A 9,964-nucleotide genomic window follows, 5' to 3' on the forward strand; every position below is an offset into this window, starting at 1 on the left:
CCTTTAACACCTAAAATTATAATTTTTTTAATTTCATTGTCTTAAATTAATATTATATTGTAGATACATAGATCTATTTATAATGATATATAATTTGGGATATTTTACTTAATAATTTCCGGAATTTTTGCAATTATGTATTAAGATAAATTAAGTTATTTTACTGTAAAAATATTATAGTTCCTACTATTCTTAATGACAATCGTTTTATTTTGTTTATTACTTATCACATTAGTATTCATAAAATTGAATGATTCGTCTCCTTGTTTAATGCATATTTGAATGTTGAAATCTTCCTTTTGTTTTTTTCTTTAGTTTTATACCATTGTGTTAAACTGCATAATTCATTTAAATAATTGAATGATTGTATTTTGTATTAGTTGAATATTTTATTTTTTTGCTTCTTCGACCTTCGGATTTATCAACATTATTGAAGTTTGATTTATAAGGGATATACTTTTAACTCCATAGTAATCTGACACTTTAACATTTTTTAGTGCAATCGTATCGTCGATATTCCCTTCAAAATGTTCAATTTGTGCAGTATCCCGTAATATAAGTGATTATATAAACCCAAATTAGACCAGTCATAAAAAATATCCAAGACTTAGTTGTGTTTTTAACCTTTGAATTTGTGTCATCAATTAATGAAATTTCCCTTTTTTTTAACTTTAATCCATTGGTTGATTTTGACGTTTGCACGTTCCCTATGGTTTTGATGATACCAATTATATCTAAAATTTAGTAATCTTATACTTCTGTTTTTATTTTTTGTATTATATATTTTAAATTATATTTTAAAAGCTAGAACACCACCAGAAACAACATTAACAGCATTTTTCAAATTATGCCAATCTGATGATTTTGCCAAGACGTTGTACTATTATGAAATTCCAAAATATTGTACATGGGATAATTCAGCCAAAGTGTTTAATATTAGAAAACAAGGAATTCGGGTCAGTGGACATCTAAACATATTTAAAGCTGATACGATGGGTCAAACGTATACGATACATCCAAGTAATTCCGAATGTTTTTTTCTAAGAATCTTATTACATAATGTGCGTGGGCCAACATCATATGAAAATATAAGAAATATTGATGGGACTATATATGAAACATACAGAGAAGCATGCGAACGACTTGGTTTATTTAAAGATGATAAACACTGGGATGATGCGTTATCAAAAGCGAGCGAAACAATACGATGAAGTCATATTAGATCACTTTTTATAATCTTTTTAACATCATGTATTCCATCAACTCCACAACAGTTATGGGATAAATATAAAAAAAATACGAGTGAAGATATATTATATCGAAAACAGAAATCAAATAATTGTGATATGGATTACACAGATGAAATCTTTAATGAACCTCTTAAAATCATAGAGGATGCATGTTTGTTAATATCTGGTAAAAATTTAAATCCGTGGGATTAACTTTAACGGATCAAATACAAAATATTTCCCGCCAAACCGAAATTGTACGTGAAACATCATACAATATATCAGATTTAAACGTATACATCAATGTTAATAAATCACGACTAATCGATGATCAAAAAAAGCGTTCAAAAGAATTATAAATATTATTGAAAAAATTGAAAGAGGGTTGATATTTTTAGACGCACCAAGAGGTATTGGAAAAACTTTTTTGTTAAATTTAATATAGCAGGGATAAGAAAAAAAAGCGATATCGCTTTAGCTGTAGCGTCCTCAGGGATCGCAGCAACCTTGTTACACGGTGGCCGTATTACACATTCTGCATTAAAATTACCATTGAATTTTAACTTAACAGAAGAGCCTACTTGTAATATAATAGATAATTTAGCAACCTGTAAATTACCAAAAAGAACTAAATTAATAGTTTGGGATGAATGTACAACGGTGAATAAAAAAGGGCTGTATGTAAACTGCGGCAAAAAAAAAAAATTAAGATTATACAATCTACGGAAAAACCGATAAGATACATTATACTAACTGCGGAAATTTATTTTATATACCTTCTATTATATACTATATCATAGTATACCTAAATAATAATCATATATACCTGCCTATGTGTACCTATGTAGGTACCATGTACGTATATCGTTTAATTTGTCTTGCGCACAAATTGGTAAGTTAAATCCAAATGTATTTTTAAGTTTTAATGAAACATATCGGTAATATCGTTTCCTGTACTTTTGATAATACTTGTTAGTACTTATTACCTCTTAAAAGTGTTAGTAGTTAATATTTATTCAACGTCATGGAGTTTACAACAATGTTTAGCCAGAATGGCAAAATATTAACAGTGTTAAACAATTTTAAATTCAAATTTAAATACGAATCAAAGACAAGTGGTAATAAAACACGGGAATGCGTCAATAAAACATGCAAGGCCAAATTGGTCTTCAAAAAGGAAAAAACTCTTGATCAAGAAAAATCTGTTTTTGATCATAGTCATGAATCAGATTCTACAATTGAACATCAAGCAGTAAGTAATAATATTAAACGAAAAATATCTGAAATTAATATATACGAAATGTCATGTAAAATAATAAGAAAAGAACTTCGCAGTTTAGAAAACGATGCACAATTACTGGTTAATGGTATTTCATATATTCGTAGAAATTTATATAATAAAAAAACCAAATATCACCCACCACTTCCCAAGGATATTAATGAAGTACACGCAGTTCTAATAAATATGAATATTATGACTAACAAAAATGAAAACTTTTTGCTAATTAATAAAAAGGAAACAAATATAATTTTATTTACATTTCTCACAAATTTAAAATACTTATGTTCTATGGAAAAGGTTTTTATGGACGGAACATTCCAGTTCTATACTAAATTTTTTTATCAGTTTTTTGTACTGCATGGTTTTCAAAATGATATAATATACGTCTCTGGTATATGCATTGCTTCCCAATAAACGTACATCGACTTATGAACATTTGTTTAAAAAGTTACGTGATGCATGTTTGACCGAAGGATTTGTACTTAACCCATATATGTTCGTAATTGATTTTGAAATTGGAATACACGAAGCGGTTCGCAGTATATGGCCAACCAGTATTATTCGAGGTTGTAATTTTTATCTCGGCTAAGCGTGGATTAGAAAATTAAAAAATTTGGGTCTATCTAAACTTTATATTGAAAGAGACACAGATGAAGGAAAATTTTTTAATTGTATTTTTGGTCTCCCGTTTCTTGAATCTGACGAAGTCGAAAATTGGTTTGTTTTTGATTTAATAGCAGATATGCCATCTAATAATAAAATAGTGCAATTTAGTGATTATTTAACAGAAACTTATATGCAAGACGTATTTCCTCATTCTTTGTGGGCATCGAAATCAGAAGTTATAACAAATAATGTATGTGAATCTTTCCATTTAAAATTTAACGCATATTTTTATCATCATCATTCATCACTATATAAATTTATAGATGCTATACAGAATATTCAAGTTGACATATATATAAAAATTAGAAGTGCAGAAGAAGCGGTAATACATAAAAAAAAATAAAGCGACAACGCAAAAATACAAATTTATTAATGAACAGCGAAAAATGAAAGAAGATGGACGGATTTCAAGATATGAATTTTTGAAAAAAGTATGTTTTAAAAATAAACGCAAAATGTTAATTAGGTACCTATTGTATTATTATTTTATTTTTTAAACTAAATATTTTTTTGAATTATAAGAACCCTATAACGATCTTTTAAAATAATTTTTAATAATAATAATATTTTTCAATTTTAAAAATTGGTTTTTCTTTATTTTTACGTCTAATACTCTAATAGTCTCTAGATAAATAGCTATTATAACACGTATTATACCTTATTAAACGATAAATGTGTATATAATATATAAAATAAATTACCGCAGTTTGTATAATGTATCTTATCGGTTTTGCCGCAAATTGTATAATCTTAATTTTTTTTTGCCGCAGTTTACCATCTCCCTAAAAAAGGACCCGAAGCTTTACACAAAACTCTACAAGATTTAAACAACAATAATACATCTATAATGGGAAAATTGTTGTTATTTTAGCTGGTGACTTTCGACAGACACTACCAATAGTAACACGAGGAACACCGGCTGACCAAATCGATGCATGCTTGAAAAATTCTTGTATTTGAAAACATACAGAAATTATAATGCTAAAAAAAATATGACGGTATTTTTAACGCATAATCGAAGGCTTTGGAAAATGGCCTGAAAATTCAGATGGAACAATTGAATTCCCAACTAATTTCTGCAATATTGTCAATTCAATAGAATCCTTGATGTAAAACGTATTCCCTGATATACAAAAATATTATACCAATCATGAATGGTCTTGTGAAAGAGCCATTCTTGCCCCAACAAATACTAAAGTAAATATCATTAATAAAGATATATTGAACTCTCTCCCGGGAAAAATTCAAACATACAAATCAATCGATATTGTATGTAATCCCGATATGATACAGTACACTACCCTATGGAATTCTTAAATTCCTTGGAAATATCGGATTTGCCTTCTCATATTTTAACTTTGAAAATTGGAGCACCAATTATGCTTTTAAGAAATATTAATCCGCCACAATTATGCAATGGAACGCGGTTATTTGTAAAAGCTTTAAATAATAATATGATAGAAGCTACAATATTAACTGGATGTGGAAAAGGTGAAGATGTATACCTACCAAGAATACCGATTAAACCTAGTGATAGGCCGTATAACTTTGAAAGATTACAATTTCTGGTAAAACTTGCATTCGCATTTACAATAAACAAATTTCAAGGACAATCATTAAAGATCACAGGACTTCTCTTTAACACACCGTGTTTCGACCATGGTCAGTTATATGTGGCATATTTAAGAGGGGGTGATCCAAAAAATCTTTACATATATTGTGAAAATGGCAAAACTATGAACATTGTATATTAACAGGCACTAAAATGATCAACATATTAATATCTATATAATGTATTTATTTAATGCAAATTATCCTAAATGGTTGCTAATGATTATAGAAAAAATAATTAATGGGTACTTTGGCTGTTTATTATTGTCTATTATTAGTACATTAATTATTCATTTTTATTTATATAGATTATCTAATTTCACAAATGCATTTACAGTATTACTTTTAATAAAATGTAATAATAACAGTATACTTATATGCATATTGTTCAAATATGAAATAAAAATTATAATCAGTTGTATTGTTCAAGTCAATATACGGAGTTTTCCTTGAGTGCAAATATTTTCTATACACAAAATAGCTGCAGAACTTTTTTACGAGTACTGTACTAAAAACTTTCGATTTTGATAATAAATATGATGATTTTTTCCTTTTCCTTTAATAATAATACGTATATTACTATTGTACAGTTACGTTCACTTAAGCACGTACGTTGTTGAAATGGAAAGGTTTTGAATGTTCGTCAAGAGATTTTTTTTTTCAAAATAAACATACAGATATTCTCAAAAACTATGTACTGTATAGACATAATATTAAAGTATAAGACACCGATACTGGTGAAATGTTCTCAATGCAAAACGTAACTGCAATTTGTAAGTAAAAGTAATTGACTAAGATTAAAGCCAATTTATTATTTTTATATAATATACATAATTATATCAACTAAGAGGGAATGCTTTCAATAAAACCTATGTGTATTGTGCATGTGGATTATAAGCATTGAGAATTTTAAACAACAATATATATTATGCCCATCATACAAAAATGAAATGGAAAATATTAAAACATCTCATGCAAAGTTTTTTTTATCCACTATAATGATATATCTTGACTTAACGGTATATAAGCTAATGAATATTTTGTATATATTTTTTTTGTAACCAAAAAATGATCTCCATTTGTTATTAAAAACATTTACAGCGTATGTAATATTCAAATCGAAATTAGCATAATATATTTATAACGAAAATAACGAGCAAAGGATTCGTTGTGAAACGTATTTCGTTGATGCAGCAGCAGAAAACGGTTTTTGCAATGTATTATTTATTTATTTATAAATATGTACTACACACTAATCTTGTATAGATGCATTTTTTATATTTCTCATAAGCTAAAAACAAAAGAATAAGATTATGGTAATATCACGTGTAGCTTGCCTAATCTCAGTGAAAACATTTGGCGTATTTTATTAAGAAATGCTTTATTTTGTATTTTTACTCAAACGTATGAAAACAAAACGTTTTAAAGAAGAAAGTTTAAACTAAAAAATGATTATATTATATAGTATTTTCAGGCAAAACAATATATGATCATAACTTAATAGAAGTAATACTAGGTAAGCTATTATTTTTCTGCTGTTATGATGACGAACCGATACGTCGAAATATTTTGAAATCCAATTACGATATATCTGTAAAAAATACCTCGATGATTTTTATAAAAAAAATTTAACATTTTGTGAACTAAGGATCGATAAAACTTAAATATAGAAGTTATATACGCTGGCGCTTATCAAAAATAAATCAGTTTAAGTATAATGTAAGAAATACATATTTTAATTTACTAAAATACTGCAGACATATCGCAAAATTAAAAATTATTTCAACAAATTATTATTTAAAAATAAATTTCGTTCCATCAAATGCTGATAAATTACGAAAACTAGGGTTCTGGATTTGAAATTATACATTTGAAAATATGTAATTAAAATATTTCAAATTGAAAATTGCGTATTTATTGAAATATTTTAATAACTGCAAAAAATATTATATATTATACTTACCTATTTTTATATGAGATGTAGATGATAACTCAGTTATCAACTACTAATTGTTCTATATTTTATTTGTATATTATTTTTTTTTAGTTAAATTATGATTTATTGCTTGTATAAGTTGTATACATACATTTTAGTATTGAGTAAGTGTTTGCAAATTTTTCCTTTATTAGTAAATACCTATATTAATAATAATAATTAAAATGTAACAATAAAACTTCTATAAATATACTTATTCAAACATTAAAATTATCAAACGATATTTAGCAACTAATACTAAATAATCTATGATACAACTCTTTTATTTTAATTTAAAAATGTATAATGATGTGAACTGATGTTTTATGCATAAGTGTTTCTTACTTACGAGTTATGCCTTTATGAAGTTATATATAGTTATATTTAAAGTGCTTTTTATAAGTATATAAAACTTACTATCTTATTAAAAGAATTAATAATATATAAATACCTACTCAAACCACTAAAAATTCGCGTATATAACTATAGGGTACCACAAAATCGTCCAACACCTGAAAAATACAGTCCTTTCAATCCATTTGTCTTCGCCTATTTTCCTCTGCACCTGGTATGTAACAAACATTAACCTCTACAATGAACTCAAAGTTCACACCTTAAATCAAATTTTCAAAATTTATTACACCAAATTCCACAATAACCTCTAGTTTCATTATAACCCCCTAATCATAAAACTATATAAAAAAACACTTCCCGACGACCCATGTCAAAGATTAAAAAGGAAATGGTGTAAGGGTGACCTTCTGTCTTAACATATCGTAAAAAAAAAAATTTCTTAAACCAAATTAATAAATAAATTCGTGTACTGGGTGTTACCGCTGGGTAATTTGTCATATTCAAAATATTCATTGTTATTACTTATACCTATTCTTACATCTCAATTACTAAACGTGCATACTACATTGTATAGATTGTAGTTAAAATAAATAAATTAAAGTACATAAAGCAACATATTCGTTTTATGTTTTATCTTTGTTTCATACACTAAACATACATTTTCAATTAGTTTCTCATTTTAAGTATATAATTAAATATTAAAACGATTTTTTTGTTATTTATGGCTTATTTATATTGTTCACTTAAATAAAATATTTCAAAAAAATAATTGTCATGAATTGTTAAAACTTTAAGTCGTAGCTAACATATATTATTTTATTACGAAGACGTTAAAACTGGATTTAAAACCGTCCTTAAATTCCTGGAAATGAGATATCATGAATGATTGGTAACATTAAAAAAACGGCGTCAAGATATTTTAAAATAATATTCAGTTATTTATTATTACTTATTATATTCATTATTGACTTGTTGAACGGGAAATTCAACAGAAACGAAGAATAACTAATATACGAAAGAAAAAAAATCCTAATTAAAAATGCAACCAATGATTCAATACACCGAGTTTCAATAGTAATAATAATAATAAAAATAAATTATATCGATAAGAAAGGAAACTTTTATAATAATAACATAGCCCACCGCGTGTATATAAATAACATACCGGGATTATACGCAAATAAAACGCATATTACAAAGTAATTGTATTTATAAACGAAACTGAAATTATTGTTATTAAAATCTGTGGAATAATAATAATTACAGTACCCCCCCCCCTCCCCGGAGGTTTGTAACTGTAAACTGTGGTATGAGATTGACATGACGTGAAAGAGTCAATTAAGGAGAGCCGTCTCTGGGATTGCTCGTCAGATGCGGACGAACTAATGGTACGGCGGCGGCTGCGGTGGTGCGCGGTGGTAGTGAAGGGTACGCGATAAACTCTACAAAGTCATTTCGTTTCGGGTCGAATTTTATTTTTTATTTCTATTCTACCCCGACATCGCTATACTACTGTTATTATTAGTGTAACTTATCGTGTACCTCAGTCAATTTGGATAGCCACTGAAAACTTTATATGCCGATGCTCGATGCATTGCGGCACAGTCGTAGCCTGTTGAACCGCTGTTTTTATCATAATATATTATCGGCGCGTAGCCAGCATTTTTTTTTTTTTAGGGTGACATTTAAAATGTTCACTAAAATATTTCTTGTAGGTGTTCTACGCATTCGATTATAGTATAGTCGTCGTATAATAGGTGCTTATCGAATTATTGAATAGAACCATCTAAGAAAACTTTTTGTAGAAACGCGAAGTAGCTAAAATCTACGGATCTAAATATATGTATATATATCACTACTATTATAATAGGTATTTTTTTATTAACACGATTGCGGGTGAGAGGGATCGGGGGGGGGGTGTGTTTCGAGTATTTCGATAGCACCAAAAAACGTGCCCTCGGCAACGCCACTGATATATTACATATTAATACTGCGGTAGGTGGTGCAGAGACGCCTTTCTTCGAGTTCGTGAAATTTATGAATCGTCGTAAAAACCGCAATGTGGTTACGACGCGCAAGACAATCAGAGTTATGTAAATGCCTATATATTATACGCGTATTTATATACGCGTTCGGGAAAAGAAACGGGGAGGAGGAGGTGTGGTGGTCGTACCTATACATACAACGGATGATGTATATACCTACCGTGTATCGGGAACGGTACGCGCGTGTATACCGCACACTACCCTCGCCCGCGGCGTACATCCACCCTGTCCGTTCGACCCGGGGTGTCGTAGAAAAAAAAAAATAAAAAAAATAAGAAGAAAACCACCCACCACAATAATATTCCGCCGCAAACGCGTGTAATTTCGCTACAGCGGGAGGTACGCGTGGACGGTAGGTGCGCCGGCCGTACGGGGTGATGCGTATATAATACGTATTTTTTTCCCTCTATCCGCCGCGCGCGATCGATTGGACGTAATAGCCGTCGTCGCGCTCACGGTAAACACCTATACATCTATAATGTGTAATAACGTATACGCACTGTGCATGATGGTTTTGTGGGACGAACGACACTTCTATACAGCCGTAATGATATTATTATGGGCGGCCGTGTATGAGTGTGTATAATACGCGAACCTACCTGCTTATACGCTTATATAGGTGTTCAGAGTGATTCGCCGGACGGTGATGTTCGTCTTCTTTTATACTTCTCGATAATGCAGTTATTCAAAGTCTGCTTTTTTGGAATTTCAAATATACCTACGGGCCAATTTTTTTTTCTTTTTATTATTATTATTTAGATTTAGATTTTCCATAAGACTTTAAGAGTGTCCTACGGAAATC

The 9,964-nt window shown here is 29.0% G+C and overlaps 1 protein-coding gene and 1 pseudogene across 1 annotated transcript; both read left to right on the forward strand.

The window, feature by feature from the left end:
• The first annotated feature begins 2,253 nt into the window (after nucleotides 1-2,253).
• On the forward strand, nucleotides 2,254-3,100 carry LOC113554933 (annotated as a pseudogene).
• Nucleotides 3,101-4,481: 1,381 nt separating this feature from the next.
• LOC113552598 lies at nucleotides 4,482-4,931 on the forward strand. The gene has a single exon (XM_026955450.1). It carries the CDS (start codon nucleotides 4,482-4,484, stop codon nucleotides 4,929-4,931), a length of 450 nt encoding a protein of 149 aa, XP_026811251.1.
• Nucleotides 4,932-9,964: the final 5,033 nt, after the last annotated feature.

Source organism: Rhopalosiphum maidis, chromosome 2 (assembly GCF_003676215.2).
Source record: "Rhopalosiphum maidis isolate BTI-1 chromosome 2, ASM367621v3, whole genome shotgun sequence".
Classification (NCBI taxonomy): Eukaryota; Metazoa; Arthropoda; class Insecta; order Hemiptera; family Aphididae; genus Rhopalosiphum; species Rhopalosiphum maidis.

Bases quoted from the DNA above. Each gene is read 5' to 3' on its own strand.
- LOC113552598 (XM_026955450.1), top strand. From the start codon at position 4,482: ATGGAATTCTTAAATTCCTTGGAAATATCGGATTTGCCTTCTCATATT.